At 47.1% G+C, this 20,283-nt stretch overlaps 2 protein-coding genes across 14 annotated transcripts in view; both read right to left on the bottom strand.

Annotated features, from left to right (window-relative positions):
* Window positions 1-6,715, bottom strand: part of DIP2A (disco interacting protein 2 homolog A) — a 123,968-nt gene extending 117,253 nt beyond the window's left edge. For all 4 annotated transcript variants that reach the window (XM_075430667.1, XM_075430668.1, XM_075430669.1 and 1 more), the window contains exon 1: window positions 6,582-6,715. In XM_075430667.1, coding sequence (XP_075286782.1) covers window positions 6,582-6,678 — 97 coding nt within the window. In that variant the 5' untranslated portion in view covers window positions 6,679-6,715. The remainder of the gene's footprint in view (window positions 1-6,581) is intronic.
* A 3,985-nt stretch (window positions 6,716-10,700) lies between these two features.
* Window positions 10,701-20,283, bottom strand: part of PCNT (pericentrin) — a 94,906-nt gene continuing 85,323 nt past the window's right edge. For all 10 annotated transcript variants that reach the window (XM_075429698.1, XM_075429700.1, XM_075429703.1 and 7 more), the window contains 5 exons: window positions 19,764-20,002; window positions 18,709-18,797; window positions 16,983-17,136; window positions 14,847-14,974; window positions 10,701-11,103 (listed from right to left, as the gene is read on the bottom strand). In XM_075429698.1, the coding sequence (XP_075285813.1) occupies window positions 11,060-11,103; window positions 14,847-14,974; window positions 16,983-17,136; window positions 18,709-18,797; window positions 19,764-20,002 (654 nt within the window). In that variant the 3' untranslated portion in view covers window positions 10,701-11,059. The remainder of the gene's footprint in view (window positions 11,104-14,846; window positions 14,975-16,982; window positions 17,137-18,708; window positions 18,798-19,763; window positions 20,003-20,283) is intronic.

The raw sequence follows: 20,283 nt of genomic DNA, 5'->3' as shown, positions 1-20,283 counted from the left end.
TTTCCTTTTTACAGTTTCATTGCAACTGTCTCATTAAAGTTGTCGTAACTAGTACGGAAAAGAAAAACCCTCATTCCAACGGTCACCTTGTTAGACAAGTTAATTTGCATTTTCTACCATAATCAGAAAGTTTTACCTGGAAAAGAAGGGGGCTTTAAAGGCAGTCTAGCTTTCAGCTGCTACTGTTGGAATAAAATTCAGTTCAGAAAGCTGAAGTTATACGGTGTCTGTTCTTTAATGACCTGGGCTAGCTGATCAGTGAGAGCAACGGGACCCGAAAGAGCAACGACAACCCACTGGGCAGCTGCTTCACCACCAGCCTGCCAACGCCTCAGGTGACCTTGTGTCCACCGATGCCACCAGTGAAACGGAAAGGCTGGGACAGCAACTCCATCCAGCGGTAACATTTCACCTGTGGTGCCCCAGAGCTTCACCAGCTTTTCAGAGCAACCAAGAAACCTGCTTGGGCGTCAACACAAAGCAGGTTGTGGAGCAAAGGCCTGCCACTGAGAAGGCAGCGGCTTTAATCCAGAAGGTAACCTCGAAGATGGCTGTAACTGGAATTCCGTATACACGCTCACTCTCTTCATTTCAAACAGCAGCAAATGAAGCCCTCCACCTGTTACAATCTATGAAAAGACCCCCTCTTCCTTAAAATAATGGAGTCTCTCCCAAATAATAACAATCCCATAATACATGCACTAAATTACATAAACCTAAGACTGACACGAGTTGAGGACGTACTTAGAGACCCACCAATCAAACACAGGACTCCCACAAGGTCAAGCCATTATACCGAAATTCTCTGAATATTTCAGGAAGGTAATTTTAACTACTTTATTGTGTAGCTTTACAATCAAAATCTGTAAGAGTAAAAGCAGTTTAAATACAGGCAGATTTTAACAAAAGGACATAAATATGCTTGTACCCATATAAGGCACATATGAGTGGGCTACCACTTGTTGGCTTATATACAATATAGCATTAAAGCAGCGAACATTCATAAAGACTACATTAGCACACGACTGCCAGACAGGCCTGGCAGAAAGAGCTAGCCTTGTTCCATCAACTGATAGTTACCAACAACGAGCCCTCAAGGCCCTTCTTTAGATACCTCACATGACCAGAAACAAAGGATCCCTTGCATTCGGTAACCATGAAGCTTGCAATGGCAACTGCTCCTTGCCACAAGACTATTTTATCATAAATAAATTGGAAAAAAGAAAAAAAATAAATAAATAAGAAACCTGCTTCCCTTTGAACATCGCTTGATGATTTCAGTCACAAACCGGACCTAAGGATATGAGCTAGCCTGAAGGATGTCAGCCAGGCACTTCCCAAGACCTGTGTTGGGTGTAAGAGAACAAGCTTTTTGGACTTACTCGGTCCCCGTGGGCATCTGGCAAGCCCCATGTACTATCACACAATTAACAGTTTCTGATGGAGAGGCCCAGAAATTCAGCAACAAGGACACTGCAGGTTGAGCTCCACAGATTACCATCCGCTTACCAAGCATCTGTGTCCCCAGTTCCAACAGTTCTTCTCACTGACAGCCTCAGATTGCTTTTATTTCCAAGTATTAAAATGATAGCAGAACAGGTAAACAACTGCAATTTGCTGATGTACTTTTTGAAGACTTCTGTAAACAGAAAACTACCACTTTAAGACCAGGAAAAACACCCAAATACCATACTTTATCGTAAGAATAATAAGTTATAGCGTGCATGCGTGTGTGTCTTCTCGCCTCATTTCACATCCAGTATTTTCATACCCCATCAATGCTGCTAGTGTAACAAAAGCAATTAAGTTAAATTTTTCAGCTCTGATCGCTATTTTTAGTTTTTATAAGCAAGGTGTTCTGCCAAAAAAACGGATTCTGTTACCAATTTATTTTTAAAAAAACCCAACCAGACTGTTAGTATGGGCTAATACCGGCTAAGAATTATTACAAAAAGTATTTGCTGGAGTATTGCTGGAATATCTGCAGCAGCCAAATATGTCAGACACTAAACACCTTTAACTTTTTCAGGAAACCCTTCTTAGCTGATACCTTCTTCCACTCAGCTTATGCATTACAGTACCTCAAAACTCCCTCCCTCCCCAAAAAAAAACCAACCCAGACAAAGCTTCCTTGTCACACACCCCAATTCTTCCGTTCTTAAGTGGGAAATAAATAATTGGGATCAAAATTATGTGAGAGTGAGCTTTCTGTCAAGGTTAGACGCAAACATCTCATTTGGAACCAGAGCAACCTGCACATCGAACTCTCCATCCAAACCGCCACACTTTCCACTAAAACTTCACCAGGCTCAGCAGAAACTTCAGAGCAAGATGGACAACACAACACCCCGAATAAACAGCAAAATCAAGTTATAATTAAGATGGTGAACTACATGACAATACATTCCTATCTCAGGACTGGTTCTGTAGCCTGTGTGGCAGAAGCCACCAAGAAGAGCACTTCCCATCTGGCAGTCAGACAGGTAATGGAATAGACTTGGACTGGAATAAAATATCTTCAGCCTCTTGTTAAGGGTTTCAGCTCAGTTCCAAAATAAGCCTGACCTACAAATTCCCAGGAAACAGCAGAAAAACCAAATCCAGATATTTAACATTTAAAGCTGATCAGAAACTGGAAGAAAAAAAGAAAAGCATTCTAACATTCACCTGCTGGTCAAACAGCCACCTGAAAGTCTGTAAACCTGCATTTTTCCTTCCGCAGCGTCTAGGTAACATCTCCTGAATGCAAATCATGTGTTATGCATCCCAGCGGCCCAGTCTCACCAGAACCACATAGCAACAAGGACAAAAAATTTCCAAGAAAAGAAACAAGCATTGTACGTTCTTGTAAGAGCCCAAGCTGCTGGCTGAGGGAACTACCACCATGAGCAGCTCTGAAAACCAAAGCCACACAAGCTAAAACCAGCGAGATGGTCCTCATCGCTATACGGACGCACGACGTGGATTTATCTTTGACTGCTTCTGCTCCTCCGCATATTGTCCTTGGATTAGAAAGGCACACGAGAGGCGTCTTCCTACACGGATGACCTGGAAGAAGCAAAAAATGACCTAATTCCACATCCCCTAGGCTTAGGAGAGTACAAGTGAGGCTGCTCAAATGGTGGAAGCGCAGTGCCTAGCGCTCTTCAGAAAGGGGTCTTTAAATGTCACGACTTCTTCCTGCCGGAGGAAGGATTTCATCACCTCTCAAGTTTTTCTCTTTTACCCAAAACATTCATATCGTTGCATAAGCTGGCAAATTATAGCTCTGTGCCATGGAAAAAGCCGTAGCAGAAAAACTGGGAAAGCTCTGGAAAGGAAAAGGGTAAAAACGAGGAGTCTTTTCACAAGAGAACTGTCAAAAGTTATTTCAAGGCATAGCTTTCAAATAAAACGTGGTCTTCGTGAATGTAAATATACAAGTAACATTTATGTCTAAATGAGACCTGCTCTTCAAAATTATCACACCTCAATGAAAAGCAGTGTATGCACACATTTAGATACATAAAAATACATACAAATATATGAGACACTATCATAAAACAGGTACGAGCTTTAAAAAAGTACATCAATGTTTTTCCTACTAAATTTCCACTGCAGATTGGATTTTTTATTTTTTTAAAAAGGTGGGTTTATACATCTTAGTTCTCTTTCAGAGCACAGAATGTATAGCGACTAATAAAAACTAACGTACTGGACTTTGACAGCATCACTTTCATGCTTTTACAGAAGATCCTGCCAGGCTGATTAGGGAACTCCTTATCTTTCCATTGATTCAGAAATTTGCAGCATCTTACAGTCTTAAGGTAAGAAAGCTTAGTCAACAGATCAGTGAGCTACAGGTCAGCTTAGCTGCCAATCACGTCTCAAAATTGTCTTTATCTCCCCCAAAAGGTTGTGGTAGATCTCTTAGGTTTCACTATAAGATTCACTAACATTTTTCTCCAGCAAGAAAGAAATTACAGTGTCGTTATAATAAAGCAAGCTAGCAGCATTGTTCTAGGGTGGGGTTATTTTCCCCCCCCCCACTATAATTCTTCTAGTACATGAAGAATAGAATCAATCGTCAATCAAGAGATTAGCATCTTGTAAAAGTGGAAGGATCCATCACACTGCACATGATCAGAACTGTAGAAAGAGTTGGAGTTCCCTCCCCATCCAAAACTCTTCTGAGCTGAACACTTTATTTGGGATTTTGAGTTGTCTTTAGCAATGCACCTTTGCTGCTTTTGTTTTTCTCTAAACACAAACACTTTCCCCATCTTTCACTACGACAACCTGGGGCAAGACCAAAGGAAGTTTTTAATCATCTTCCCAGTTTATTTACAGGTGAAAATAATGTAATCAAAGCAAGCACATGTTATTCCTGCCCCAACACAGCACACACGACATACCAATTAACAAACTACACATACAAAGTAGAGAGGAACTTGCTCTCAAGTTTCTTCTCTTCTTTTCCTCCCTTTGCACTTCCTCTCAGTTTCCAGTAACATCCTCCCAGGTACGACCTTCTCTAATCTGCGGTGTATTCAGCATACGAACGCCCCACCAAACCTCCCCGCAGTCTGCCTGCTTTCACACACGCACACAGGAAAGCCTTCGTTAAGGCAGAGGTCAGCTACAACACGCACACACAAAGCGCAGAAGAGCACTGTACGCCCAGTGAAAAGGCTGCTGAAAGCTCGAGGAAGTTGTTGTCATTAGTGGCCTTCCACTATGGGCTCGATTCTGCTCAAAGAAAAAGAGGGAAACAACTGACAATCTCAACAGGTAACAATTTACTTCTTTGAGAAGCAGTATAGTACTATACAAAATTTGTATCCACTTTAAATAGACTAAAATGTGAGTTTCTAATCCTAGATCAGTATTTCTTCCTCTCCAAGTAAGCAAGTTCTGAATATTAATGACAGAGGGGCCCATTAAAAGCAGCATATACAAACTTTGAGTGATCGCAGAACAAGAGCATGGAACATGTTACCAGATGTTGAAGAACTCCGGCACGCAAACGCTTTCAAGTCATTGAGGGAAGGGAGAAAAGGAATCGTCCTGAAGACCATAAACTAAATCTTGAGAGTGGTCAAGAAGTTTGAGCCAACATTATCACTTTATCCAATCACTTAATTAACCCAGCAGCTACACGGCAATACAAACTTCAGTATCAGACGCACTGCACTACGACAGGTCGCAATCACTTTCGGCGTTGCGCAGATTTAATGTACTGTGGACATAAAAAAAGATTCCAGTAGTTAAACAAGCCATCTGGACCTACAACAGGAGAGCAGCCAAGCCCAGGACATCCCCGCCGACCGGCGAGCGCCAGCAGGCACGCACGCAAGAGCCGCTGGACCGAGCGCGGCCGCAGCCCGAGAGCGCGCTGCCGCAGCTCGCGAGTGGCAGGAACTCCTCTTGCACAAGCAACCGTACGTGTCAGGCACTGCTTCCTACTGCTCCGGCAGGCATGCAGCGACAGGTTACACTTGGACAACAGAGTTACCAACCCTATGCTCTTCCCCTGCCTCTGCACCAAAGGTTCCACACTGGAGGCGAGGACAGTGAATCATTTCCTAAACCACGGCGTACGTCGGCCGGCACACGGAGGTGAAATAACGCCAGTTTTTCCCACCTGAACACGCCGATCTGAAAACCGCGACACCTGAGGAGCCGACCGAACGCTCCCGCCCCAGCACCGCGGCACCAACAGCTCTTCAGCTCTTCCGTGCCAAGGCGCGGCGTGACAATGACTGACTGCGCCCAGAAAACGCTGCCTCCGTCCCCCCTGCCCCTTGCGTGCTCTCCCACACCCGCCCGTCGGCAGGGCGGGCCAAGATGCGAAGAAATCCACCTCAACCCCAGCAAGAAAACAAGTGTGACTCCCACGGGGGGGGTCACGGAAGGGTTGTTCCCACCAAACACAGGTCCGGGGGTGGAAGGGAAGGAACTGTAACTTCTGGGGACGGCAAGCAAACGGGTGGGCTTGGGTTTGTTGTGGAAGGGAACCTGAGCGTCTCTGCCACCTCTGACCCCGGGCTCGTCAGCCAGAGGAGCGGAGGGAACCTCACCACGCTCCCGCCTGGAAGCTTCGCGGACGGGAGAGCATAAAAACATTGGGAATTGGAGAGATCCAAAGGAAGGGGTTGAAGATTTTAAGATATAAATAGGGATACTAAAATTAAAAAGCCCACTAACAAAAAAAGGTATTTTTGGAGTCTCCAGCCGCGTGCTGACTGACCGTTTCGGTGCCAGCTGGGACTGAAGGGAGAAACACCTCACGGCCCTGGCAGCGCGCCTCAGGAGGGGCCTCCGCCCCCGCCCCCGCCCCCACCCCGGCGCCGGGCCAGCTGCCGGCTGAACCCGCACCGCTGCCCGCAGGCCCCGCAGCCCCGGGGCCGGCTCCCCTCCGAGGGCCGCCGGCAGGAGAGGAGCCCCGGGGGGAGCTGCCACCGCACCCCCTCCCCGGCCCCCTGAGCGGGACCAGGCCCCGGGCGGCCAGCGGAAGCGACCCGCCGGCTTCCTGCCGCGACGCCGGGTCGAGCCCCCCTCACCCCCCGCCACCCCCCGCTCCGTTCCCGGCCGCCCCTCACCCTCCGACAGCTCCAGCTCCAGCTCGGCCAGGCTCTCGCGCACCTCGGGCGGCAGCGGCACCGCCTCCAGGGAGCAGCCCCCGCGCTCCGCCGCCATGGCGCGGGGCGAGGAGCGCAGCGGGGCCCCGCCGCGGCCGCCGCCCAGGGCAGGTGGGGCCGGGGGCGGGCCGGGGGCGGCGGCGGCGGCCCCGGGAGCGGGAGCGGGACCGCGAGGGGACGGGATGGGACCGCCCTGCCGCAGCCGGGGGCGCGTGCGGCGCGCGAGGGGCGGGGCCGCGCGCGAGGGGTGGGGCGCTCCCAGGCCGCCTCGCGCCCGCCGCCAGGAGGCGGGAAGCGCTGAGGGGGAGCGCCGGGGGCTGAGGCCGGGCTCGGCGGAGGGAGCTCCCCCCGGGGGCAGGGAGCCGCGGCCCCCGGCGCTGAGGGAGGGTCTCGTCCCGCTGCCGTCCTGCCCCAGCCTGCCGGCGCCCTGTCTCCCGCTGAACACACCGACAGCGTTTGCCTTCCTCTCCCTGCCCGCTCCTTCCTCCCGGCAGAAGGTGGGAACGGTGACGGAGCCCCGGCCTCGGGGCCCATCCTCCGCGCAGCGTTTCCCAGGAGGGCGCTGGGAGGTTTCCGTGGAGCGGGATCACGCTCTGCCTGGGGATGCCAGAGCTTGGGTGCAAAGCAGTGCCTGGGCCTGCATAAAGTAGGAAAAAACAACAAAATAAAGTCTCTTTTTGAAAGACAGACGCCTTTGGAGGTTTGGCGTCACAGGGACCAGCAGGCAAGGTTTGGTTTGGAGCCTGTGTCAAGGCAGCAGCTCGTCCCAGTTTCACCACAGGTTGCAGGGTGAACGTGTGGCAGGACACCGACGCCTGACCTTCCCCTGGCATTCCTGCAGCCCCCTCAGCGAAGGCGAATCCGGGACCTTGGCGGTGCTCCTGACCCCAAGGACCCCTCCGCCACTGACAATAACTTTCCTGGAGCCAGAAAACGGAGAAGAAATCTGGGGAGAAGTTTTCTATTGACAACGACTTCTGTCAGAAACACCTTCCCCCTTTGGGGTGACCAGGTTTGTGTCGGTATCACACGTGGGACGGGGCAATGCAGGGAGGGAGCGTTTTCTCTGCACATTCCCCTCCCGAGTGCAGTGCTGCGGAATAACGTGGCTGTGGAGCTGCACTTAGCATCCCTGTGGACCCCGCTCCTGAACTGGCAGGAGAATGTCAGAGGCTGAAGAGTTTGTTTATTCTGACAACAGGACCCCTCGCTGCTGAGGAAGCCGTCACACGAATGCCGTTCTCCTCACATGCGTACATAACAGGTATAAAGAAAATCACAAGAGATTTCACATGGGTTAGTGTGGGTTCGCATCACACAGCACCCCAGCATCCACGGTACAGTACAGCCTTCGAATGAGAGAGCAGTTTGGGCCTGGAAGGCTCCAAGCAGCAAGAGATAAGGTGGCATTCATGTTTGCACTCTGTGGAACATGGATCGATGGGATGCTGTAGCAGAGCTCAGTGTGAGACAGGCAGACATTTGCATTAGCAGATATTCCAGGTCACTGCAGCAGTGGGAGAATCGCTGCTCACGCTCCATTCAGGGAAGACTGCCAAAAAATTATTTACGGGATCAGCCACTTTCTGTTCCTGTTACCTACAACTGGTCCTTGCTCCTTCCCTTTCCTTCTGCTCCTGCCCTCTTGCTGCTTCTTCTTTCCCTACTCCATCCTGAAATGCCTCAGCCTCTGATTTCTCTGCTCATACTACCAAGGTCAACACGTCACAAGAGAGCGTGTCCTGTATAAATGCCCTTCAGAGGGCACACAGGCACCACACCAGTAACTGGAAAGCCAGGCTCTTCAAAACTTGGCTGTACCACCCCACACTGGGTAGAAACATTTCTGCCATGGTAGTTCCACTGCTCTTCAGAAAACCCTTTGGGATCCAGGGAGCTGATGGGAGCGTGGCTGCAGATGACGTGTTAAGTATGGCTCACAGATCCTGGAAGACCGACGGGCTTGGTTTCTTCTCTGCAGCATCTGCCTCTTGCCCCCTACTTCCTGCCTGTGTTTCTGGAAACAGTGAATGCCCAGGGAGACAGTGTCAGAGGGGCTGCTGCAGTGCCTGTGGGGTAAGAGGTCTCTCTGAAGAGGGGAGGCATACAGACTGTCGTGGAAAGGCTCCACCGGAATGCAGAGCTGGATGCAAGCCCTGCAGAGGCTTGGGCAGAGGCAGGGGAAGAGCGCTGCCACTCCGTGGGTGCCGAGCGCTTGGGTTGCACAGGTGATGGCAGGGGAGCGTGTCTAGGGAAGCCTCGGCAGCAAATACATCAAGTTACAGATAGCCCTCTTCGCTTAGAGGTGAACTGCTAACAGCCAGCCTTACTTCATTCACAGTCCTCATTTCTGAGAAGGATGAAGTAGACTGTGCATAGGAACACCTACATTACCCACTATCCCACTGTGTTGGCATCTGGCACAGAGCAGCAAGGGAAAATAGTGTTTGTTCCTAGGGCTTTTGTGTTTTGAGATTTTTCTGATACCCCAAAGTTAAGCATCAAGGCAGAGATTTCGCATTACCAGAGCCTTAAAATACTTCTGGCATTACAATTCTGCCTGTACTTTTCCTAAAGAAAAAGAGAGAGAAGAGTGAATCTTAGGTAAGCCTAAGAAACATGGCTTCTGTGAAATACCACGACAAGAAATACCACAGGTAAGTATCACAGAAAGAAGTCTTACTCAGCATGATATTTGGAATCACTCATTTTTGCACTTAAGACACTGTGACTGGAAGCGGGTGTACCATCAGAACACCTCCTATTTTCTCTTCTCTGACCAGCAACTTAACAGACATTTGGAAATGTCTCCCTGAAAGGTACCTACAGCACAAGGTACTGGGCAGAGCTAGGATTTGCCCATCAGGAGTCCTACTTACATTAGGGACTGATAGAGTTTAAGGGCTTTCTTTGGGTTTTTTTGCCAAAAATGCATAGCGTTAAACAAAAGTTATGGCCTTTTGAATTAGGAAAATGAAGCTAAAAGGATCCAGACTAAGTAGGACAAATAACTACCAGCAGTCCAAGAACTCCATTAAAAACTTCTAATTTGGCGCTTGTAAGCTTTACTTCTCTTCTATCCCATCTATTTGCACTTTAGACAACTTCATTTCTACTTTCCTCCATTGAGTCTGTTTATTTTCCCATTTATAAACACTAGTTTAATCCAAATCTCTTTTGGAAAGAATTTCTTTTTTTTTTTTTTTAAGTTCCTAAACATGTAAGCATTTCTGTAGCACAGTTTGCCAAGTGTCAGCAGAGAAGCAGCTCCTTTGCAGACTGCTCTCTCAGAGTCTCTGGTAAGTTGAGGGAGAGGCGAGGGTGCAGCCAGCTGAGTTCAGCTGTTTCCAAACTACTTGTCAGTCTCCCAGGGCTCTTCTCCATCTCACTAGCTCCAGCATGGGTTGGCTCTTTTGTGGACTAGCACCCGTTACCTCTATTCGAATCATCAGCAAACACAACCCAGCACACGAGCAGCTGGTTGTGACGGGGCAGCGAGAGAAGCTGCCTGCCCAAGCTGTCACTCGGAGCAGGGTGGAGGGGACAGACCAAACAGGACAAACCTGCAGCGCAGTAAGGGCAGGCATCCTGCACTGTATGGAAATATCGAACACCGAGGCAGTTTCGCCCCCAAAGCTCTGCTCTTCCCTCTCCCCAGAGGGAACACTAAAGGGAACTGGAAGGACAGCTCTGACGCTGAGTCAAGGTCGTGGCTGGAAAGATCAGTCCGATAGGTGAAGGTCACACTGGAGGAAAACACATTAATGATATTGCATGAATTCAGTCAGAACAAATCTATTACACATGCATCGCTCAGTCACAGAGGAGCTGAAGGAGTGGTGGCTTGACGTTGAATTGGAATGTGATGAGAAAGACTGAGGGAGGGAGGACTTATTTATTGTAAAACCAGAAGAGCAAACCCTAAATTCACAGAAGGCTACAGTTATCTTTGATATTTGGGAGAGTATTTCGGCTGTTCTGTTAGAATGAGCCTGGAGAAATATTAAAACCCAAACAATTTTAGGAATAGCAAAAAAGTAAATAGGTAAGATGGAAACAAATAATGACACAACGTAAGCATTCACTAATAAAATGCCATTTTAATAACTTTTTTTTTTACAAGGAATCCAGCTATACACTATAGAAAAATAAACACCAAAGAGACTCTTTGCAACTTCCAATACAGCGATGCAGGCACACTTCAGCTGTTAACTTTGCTGTAATTTCACATGAGAATGTAAAACGTTGTTCTTAGTGAAAAGCAATTTCCTCTTAAAGTACTAAAATATAATAAAAAGGGTCATATAAAAATCTGAGGCAAAAGCACTGCCCTTTATTCAGTTGCACAAGAGACCGTGAGTGCCTGCATTCAGCATGGACCAACTCAGAAGGAAGCAACCGCTTGGGGGGTCGCAGTACAGACTTCAGCAGCGTTCTCATCACTTTTTCATGTTTCGCTGGCGAGGTGCGCCTGGAACTTGTCCTAAATTTAAATAAAACAAATGAACATTAGAAAACCGCTTGTGTTATGAAGCAACAGGGTGCAGTTAGCAGTATGTAATTTCCTCTGTGTGCTTCACATGAGCTACACTGAAAGCAATTACCATTTTCATGAGCCACCTAGGAACAATACAAAACAAGATGCAAGAGCTCGCACGTCTGCCAAAGCAAACCTTCACACGTCAAGACCAGCGCTCAGTCGCAGGCCTGCGCTACACACAGCAGCAGGGTTGCTCACACCAGCTCTGCTGCCCTTGAGATTATTCAACACGCATTCTGCTGCCGGACGAGGTCTTGTCACCCAGTAGATGTTTTGAAGTTCATTAGAAACCGGGAAATCATTTTGCTCACTGCACCGTTCTAAAGGCTGCAACATCATTCTGTAATTCCTGACATCATCGTTCTGGTAACATGAAAATTAAAAAAAATAAAATGATACACGCTTTTCACAAAATTGCTATTAATGGTGTCCCAGTTGTGGAATACTTACTCCACACTTAGCATAAAGCAAAATACCTTATTTCTATGAAATGCCGTCGGGTTTCAATTCTAAAATTTGTTTATCTATCTGCCATAAACAATTGCAGTATCTGGGGGAAGAAACCCCCCAAACCCAACAAAGTCATGGTATTAAGGTTTCTTGGTAAAATCCTGCTGAGAACAATGTCAAAGTTCCCATATGGAAGTGTCACTATAGCTGTTGACCTCAGTGACAGGAGCAAGACTAGGATTTGTAAGCAAAGCCAGCCTTTTTTGTTTGTTTGTTTTCTTAAACTTTATCTTGTTTGTTGGTTTTTTTTTCCCCATTAGATCAACTCAAAGCACCAGAAAAACAAACAATGTTTTAGACTTTCCCCAGATCTGTTGTCCAGCTACACCAGACTCCTGTGAATGCTGACAAAGCTGAGATTCCTCTCTTTCCAGAGAAACACGTAATTTTAGAGTTTAATTTTTCAAAGTTAACACTAAATTTTGTTAGGAATTCAACAAGTAACCATAAAAAATTTGCCTCGGAGGTTAACTTAGAATCATTACCTTTCCAAAAGCAGTTAAGTCAGTAGTCACAAATAATGTCTTTTATAAATTGTGGGGAAACTGAACAAGGACAGTACAGCACCTCTCGAACGCAGACTAGATGTTCAAACCTGGTACTGCCGAGGAGCCAGCGCAGCAGATGTCACTCAAATGAGCACCTGCAATGACTGCAGGGCCACGAGCCGCTACTGAATGCTGCGACCAGTGATTGAGTCCCCACCCCTTCTCCCATAAAAACCACCACAGAGATGATCTGCTGATGATAAAGACCAGAGGAGGGACCAGCAGTAACAGCACTGGTGGCGGGCAGGGATTTTCCCGATATGGTCAAGTATTTTTCTTATCTTGGGACAACTGATATCAAGGCACATATCTCTGGGCAAAGGCTGAAGGACAATTGCAGGAGGCAAGTCTGCCTGGGAAACAGCAGTTGACAACAGTTAAGGAATCCACACGGCCCCCCCACAGTGCCACAGCCAAATATCTACCTGGTCATCTCTCCAGATTTTGGCTGAAGTTAAGGGGAGCCAAGGGTGGCGGTTGGTGGAAGGAAGTAATCAGTGCTTGCCTAGAGATCAAGGACCAGAGTGACCCAAAAGTAGCACAATGAAGTAAACTGATTGTGGGGATGAGCAGCCAGAAGTAACATGGGGGAGGAACCAGGAATAGCAGATGAAAGGGGTAAAGGTTGGATGAAAACACCCATGGCATTATCTGGCCCGGTGGCCCGTATTAGCTCAGACCAGGAAACAAGCCCCATAAACCTGGACAGGAGAAGCAAGCTGTGGGGAGGATGCTCCAAATGCCTTGGAGGAACAGCTCTCAGCAGGCTCCTCGGGAGCCTCCCCACAGGAGGCAGCACTGCAGCTTTGTGCTTCTCCCTGGGATGAAGCTCTGCATTGTACCCCAACATGGACCATGACCATCATGAACCCATCCCTATCAGCAACTTGAGCTAACGCCGGCATCCTCGCCCAGTCACCTGCCAGGACCGGTGTGCAGGAGCACGTGGCCATGGCACGGGCTGCATGAGCACGCTCTGTGTGCGTGGATATTGTAAACACAGCGTTGCTGTTAAATTTACATCGCTGCCGTGCGGTGGGGAAGGCAGGCGGCAGGAGGCTGCCCCTGCAACACAATGGTTACATGGATAAACAAGGAACAAGTTATCTTTGTGTTTGTCTAGCAAAAATGACACTGCAGCCGGAGGTCCAGCTCTGTTGTTGACAATCCAGAGATACTGATACGCTGGAGAAGGTTTAGACACAAGTCTCAAAAATAACAAAACATTGGAAGACACATCTAATCATATCTTGACAGGAAATGATTTGAGGATGATGTGATGACAGTTTGTAACTTCTTCCTTGGGACAAGGAATTTCTGTGATGTAACGCAGATGCAAGAAGAGCGAGTAATTAGAAGATCAAACTAAGTAAATTTAGTCTAGAAATTAGGTAGAAGTTTTTTAAATAGCAAAGATAAGTGCCACTACAATCTCATGTGTGCTTTTCAATTGATCTTAGAACTAGATGGCTGTTTTTACCAGCCTCCAAATTTTTTAAAAAATCTGCTATGGAATATAAGGAGGCAATAAACGAGGGAAGTATTACAATTTGTGCTGCAGAGAAAGCCCTGTTCAGCTATTACAATGGTTCCCTTTGACTTTAAAGCATATTAACTCTATACACAACTTCATATAAACAGCAATGCTTGCTTATTTAGACCCGATAACAAGAGGGGGGATGGAAATCACATGAAGTTATTCAGCCTTATCTCTGAAGAGTTTCCCTTTGAACTTATTTTGAGAAATAATAATAAGCTCTGTGGAGAGGGACCTGGGTGTCCTGGTGGATGACAGGTTGACCATGAGCCAGCAGTGTGCCCTGGCTGCCAAGAAGGCAAATGGCATCCTGGGGTGCATCAAGAAGAGTGTGGCCAGCAGGTCGAGGGAGGTTCTCCTTCCCCTCTGCTCTGCCCTAGTGAGGCCCCATCTGGAGTACTGTGTCCAGTTCTGAGCTCCCCAGTTCAAGAAAGATGAGGAGCTACTGGAGAGAGTCCAGCGGAGGGCTATGAGGATGGTGAGGGGACTGGAACATCTCTGCTAAGAGGAGAGGCTGAGGGAGCTGGGCTTGTTCAGCCTGGAGAAGAGAAGGCTGCGAGGGGACCTAATATATACTTACAAATATCTCAAGGGTGGGTGTCAGGAGGATGGGGCCAAGCTCTTTTCAGTGGTGCCCAGCAACAGGACAAGGGGCAATGGGCACAAACTGAAGCCCAGGAAGTTGCAGCTGAACACAAGGAAGAACTTCTTCCCTCTGAGGGTGACAGAGCACTGGAACAGACTGCCCAGGGAGGTTGTGGAGTCTCCTTCTCTGGAGATATTCAAGACCCACCTGGACTAGGTCCTGTGCAGCCTGCTGTAGGTGACCCTGCTGTGGCAGGGGGGTTGGACTGGGTGACCCACAGAGGTCCCTTCCAGCCCCGAACATTCTGTGATTCTGTGAAATGCCATACTTGAACTAGCTTCAGGTAGGATTCACAAAAAGGTTTCATTTCAGAGACTCACTCAATCTTTTTCTCCTTCCTGCCCAATAACGACGATCTTTATACGTTTTAAGGGTCATAGGCAATGAGTAGAAAGAACTTTGCCAAAGGCAGCCCAGGCTGCTGGCAGCTGCAAAGGGTTCTTACCTGGCTGCGCACCCCCTAGTCTTTGCTGGATGACCTCTAGGCGATGGATGTATTCCGTCAGGGAGCGTTCGGGATCCTGGCTAGGCGCAAGGGACTTCTCTGAAGCTGGACTTGTGGATGGATGCGATCTTAAAAGGAAAACAAATTATTTTCTTCTTCCCATGCTATACTCTCAAATAAGTATATACATATGGGCAGTAATTTGGTGTGAAGCAAATTAGAACAACAGTAAACACCACCACCACCAAAAAATTACATATAAAACAATATAGACTGGGCAGCTTTGTATACAGGAGAGTCAAAAGAAAGGATGTTTTGACAGAAGCTGTAGTATCTATGAATGTCTCTCTACTGATACGCCAGACAAAGTCCCTCATGTAAGAAAGCTGCAGCCAGAGGCCAGTCCCAGTGGCCATGTGAGAACAGACCCACTGCTGGGGAGAAGGACGGAAGAGCAGCATGCTGCGTCCAGGCGTGTAGTCTCCCGTTCAGCGGGCAAAACGCCATCTTGAAGGACACTGTTAAACAAGGGGACCCTTGAGATGGTATGCTGCATTTCCAACAAATTTCAAATATTAGCAGAAACGTACATTGGAGGGCACACTGTGCAAACATATCTGGAGTTTGGATTTATCCCTTCCCCCTTTTGATCAGCAGAAGGTAGTTCCTATCCATCCCCTCCTTCTGTGCAACTTCGCCAGGAAACAAAAGCAGCAAGAGGCATCGTTTAACTTCTCCACGTGAGACTTGAGCGACCACCAACCCACTCACACAGAGCAATCTGTCAGGGCCTACCATTATCGCTACCCTTGTTCCCTACAGTACAGATGGCACTTCTTGACAGGTAAGCTGCCAGCGACTGTTTCTGGCTGCCAGACCCAGATACGTGCCGTGAGGAACGGGGAACGGGGTGGGGTAGAATTAAGCATTTCGGGAAATGCTTGCAGGTCTCTAACTCCCAAAAATGTTTTGCTAAGTTCTATGCAAAACAAAACACCACCCGTCCTTCGTGACCAGCACTGTCCTGTCCCCCAGATCGGTCAGCAATGTTAAAAAACGTAAAATAATTTGGAGCATCTGCTCTCGTCGCGTACCTCTAGATCACCACAGCTACCTCCTTGGTCCCCTTTTTTTTCCTTTATGGAGAAAATTCTTGCCTGCTAATTGAAGTTTCTAGTTTAGCAAGGAGGATAAGAAACAAATGACACGTCCCGAGCTGATGGGACTGAGAACAGCTGCCTTCCACATCCACTGCTGCAAATCCTTACTTTAAGGAGGAAACCACATAGAACCATCCCTAGAAACGTTCAAGGCCAGGTTGGACGGGCTCCGAGCAGCCTGATCTGGCTGAAGATGTCCCTGCTCATTGCAGGGGGGTTGGACTAGACAACCTCTAAATGTCGCACCCAACCCGAACCGTTCTATGATTCTGTGATAGGATGAGCAGCTTGGGAGAGGAGATGCTACACCCAGTAGCGGGCTATGCGATGCCCAAGGTTGCTCTGAGTCCCAGGAGAACCTGGGAGTGGGAGGGTCAGTAATGGCTGAAGGCCACCTTCCTCCAACCCAAGCACAGAGCTTGCAGCTCAGGCGCTGTCTTCGCAGGACCGTGCGGGATGTCACCTGTGACATCCAACCCAGCAACAAGCAGTTGGGGCTGTATTTCTGTGCAGAACTGGCCACAAGTCATGGAAAACCGCAACAGCACCCACCCCGCAAGTTCTCCACCGCCTGTTCTGTCTGCGCACACAGAGTCTGAAGGCAGCTATTACTAACGCAGCGCTGTCGTATGGCAGGGGAGCTGCTTCCACAGGATGCTCAGAAATTAAGGACAGGATGCAACAAGAATTACCCCTCAGAGAAGGCTAACGCACACAGCCCCTGTAAATCCTGTAGCCTGTCCGAACGAAACTGGGGAACACCACTAGGAAAGTTCTCAGCCCAAGAACATCAGACATGATTAAAGCAAATGAGAGGTTTTCTTCTCTTGTAGCATCTTGAAAGAAAGAGAACATTTATCAGACCCCGGGAAACAAATTCCTCTTCTTGTTCAAGTACCTCCTCCAATAAGCAGTTACATTTTTATAAAAGACTGTCCATCGGGGTGATGAATGTAGGCAGAGGCTGCAGACTGACCTGTCCCACACGCAGTACGAGGACCTGGGGGAGCGGCTCACAAATCTTGCCGAGCTCGTTCTGCAGCAGAACCCAGTGTCCCGGGTCGGGGGAGAGCAGAGATGAACGGCTGCCGGCCACTGCTCTTTCAGAACTTCTGTTCTAGTACCAGAGGCTGTGTTAAATAGGAAACAGTTAAAAAAATACGCACCAGAAACCATTCAAAACAGGCTATCATAAACATAACCAATAAAACCCACAAGAATTACAGCAGAGTACAACTGTGTTTGGTTTTAAATGCAGCTAAAATACACTTTCTTCAGCTATCTGCTTTTCTGGTTTGGTTTTCTTTGTTTGTTTTAACCAGATTTAATGGCAGTTTGACATTTTAATGTCCTCCTGCAAATGGAGAACTTGCACGGTTTTCTTTCTCCAGACTTGCTTTTTCTATCAGCTGTTGCTGTATCCTCACAAGGGATGTTCCCATGGCTGATATGAGCATAGTAATTTTTCAAGAAATTTTCATTCTTGTTGTTTGCTCTAACTGTATGTTACTATTGACTTACACTCTCTGACTTTAGAGACAGCACAGAAAGGAAGCAATTTTTTTTTTTTTTTGCTCTGATGAAGGTTTGGAGTGGTGTGTTGTTTTGTTTCCATTAAAAAAGAAAAACCCCTTCTGGTAAGTCCTTCAAAACACAAAAAGAAATCAAACATTTTTCAACGAGGCTGCCAAGATGCTATTTTGTAGTGGGGTAGAAAGTTCAGCATGCATTTCAGGATTCAAGTTTCATAGGAACCACACCACCGTGGTTTTATGTAGCAAGTTGGTGTTTTGGTTGTGGGTTGTTTTTTTGGTTTGTTTTTTTTTTGGGGGGGGGGGGGACGGGACAGGGGGGGTTGGTTTGTTTGTTTTTAAACAGGTATATCCAGAAACTTAGAACAGTGAAAATTATGTCATGGCAGGTAATGAAAAATGCACTATTTCATCTGAATTTTGTTTAGTGTTGAAAAGCCTTAAGTAACAGAGCATTACATCAGATGGGACAGTTCCACCATACTGGGTACTGCATTCAGATCTTTGTTCAAATTCTTGCACGCACCTCCCTAAGTAACCCAAGCGAACACAGTCCTCAAACTGCATGAGACCATCTACCCATCCACCCCACTTCGTCATCTCTGACAGCACCTAACAAACCCCAGAGAAAATAGTTATGGGGTATCTGCCATCAGGTTAAGCCTCTTCTGAACCTCTGGAGCCACTTACAACCCTTTTTGACCTCTGGTAACACCAGCAAGCACACCACTTCCAAGACTTCTTTTGATACCGCATGTACCCATTTAATACTATTAAAGCAGTGTTTGTCCTTGCCTTATTGATAACTTGACTGCATTGACAACTTAGTGGCATTAATTTCCATTACAGGTAGTTTCAAACTGTACAAAACATGATTCCCTGATGAGTTTTATGAACACAGGACTCAGTTTCACATCTTGAGCGGTTGCAATAAAGGGAGAAGAGGAGGAGCTTGCCATTGTTGCAAATTATAAATTCTGAAAGTTTTCAATTGTGATTTCCTGCAATGTCCTTTTAAACTCATAATCATCGCATTCAGGAAATGGCTAAACACATTTGTGTTAACAGATAAACAGATTTTGCCACTTCTGTGGGTATTTTTTCATTTTTAAATGAAATATCAGTAAAGAGAAATTAGGATTAAAACAATGCACCTGTCCAAATGCTTACCTGTATTACCTCCTATACTGTGAGAAATGGTTTCACCCTGTGTGCTCTTCCTGCTAACTTTGTTCCACTTTTTCACCAAAAACTTCAACCTTAGCAACAAAATAAATTTGTACAGTCATTAAAATAAGCAAAAATATACTGAAGTAATATTAAACTCTTTGTTGGCATAAAACTTATTTAACAACATAAGCAACAATCCTTGCAGGAATGGCAGAAGAATTCTTCAGCTTCAGCCTCCTGAATGAAGGCTTAACCCATTCTGCTCTGCAACGGTCTTCTAACTGTTGGCAAGGTTTGCTCGTTTTGGCGCTGCTCCTCCAGCCCCAATCTGTGGAGAGTTCTGTGGCAGCTCCTCCTGCCTCAGAGGAGGAGCTTGGAGGTCACTGTTCCTCCATCCTTCAATATTGCTATCATTATAGCATCCACATCAAAGGCCACAGCCTAAAGACATTCTGTGCCATCTCCTCAAAGCCTTAAATTTTCTAGCAATCATTTTTACTAGAGAAGGAAATTGCTCAGAAGTAACCACCTATTACACTTAAAACCATTTTTTTCATTAAATGGACTGAAAAACCACTGAGATGGAACACTGTCCCCAGTACAGCTAGCAAAATCCACTTGATAGTAAGTGACGGAGCATGACGGAATCACACTCAGTGAAACACAGACTACTGGGTTTAAGAGGAAAACCATCAGTGATGGGAGGATCACATTCTGATACAAGACAGACTACTCAGCGAGTCCAAACAGGCACAGGCCAGACCTGCAAGGACACCAGTTTGCAACGGTTTGCACGGATTCTCACATGCACTGCAGCTGGGTGTCTCTCACGACAGAAGCAGCTTTTCACAGATCTTCAGCTTAGTACGCATCCAGCTCAGCGCTGACTCTGAAACAGCAGTTTGGCCACAAGTACAGCTAGCAAGTCACGTTGCAACTAGTTTTGGAGATAGCTTTTGCTTAATGCTAATGTAGGATAAACCACAGGAACTATCCATTCTTAAAATTTCCAAGAAAACGCCACATGTGAGGGACAGCGAGTGTTTAGGCTTTACCTTGATACTGCGATGATGGCCCTGACTGCACATCTGAACTTGGTGAAAGCACGGGAGCGTGATCCAGCAAGCTGCAGATCTGCAGGCGAGGGGTAGATTCCCATACGCGCTATCAGAGAGAGGGTCGCTTGCTCACAGTCCTGAAACCCACCAAGGAGCAGCAAGAGGTATTTCTTCTGATAAACCAGAGCCTTTCGAAAGCTCTCTGCTCTAAGGTACTTCCTATATAATCTCTGCAACTGGATGAAGAAAAAAAGGAAAAAAATTCAATCTGTTAAGATTTAGCTATAGACCACTAAGAAAAGTTGGTCGCTTTTTCCAGCAGTATCTCCCACAGTTTGGTTGTGTGTGGGTATGTAAAACCTATTTTGCTTCACAAAATTGTAGAAAGCTGCTTAATAAGTAAGATGTATGGAAGCAGTGTACGTTTACCTCTAAAATGAAATTTTGAGCAAGTATTTGTACAACAGACTCTAACTTGGCCAGTTTTGGTGCAAAGCAGCAGTGTTACGCTCTGGCA

The sequence above is a fragment of the Opisthocomus hoazin genome, chromosome 9 (genome assembly GCF_030867145.1).
Source record: "Opisthocomus hoazin isolate bOpiHoa1 chromosome 9, bOpiHoa1.hap1, whole genome shotgun sequence".
In the NCBI taxonomy this organism is placed as follows: Eukaryota; Metazoa; Chordata; class Aves; order Opisthocomiformes; family Opisthocomidae; genus Opisthocomus; species Opisthocomus hoazin.
The sequence above is the reverse complement of the archived record's forward strand: the minus strand, read 5'-3'. Positions and strand labels throughout refer to the sequence as shown.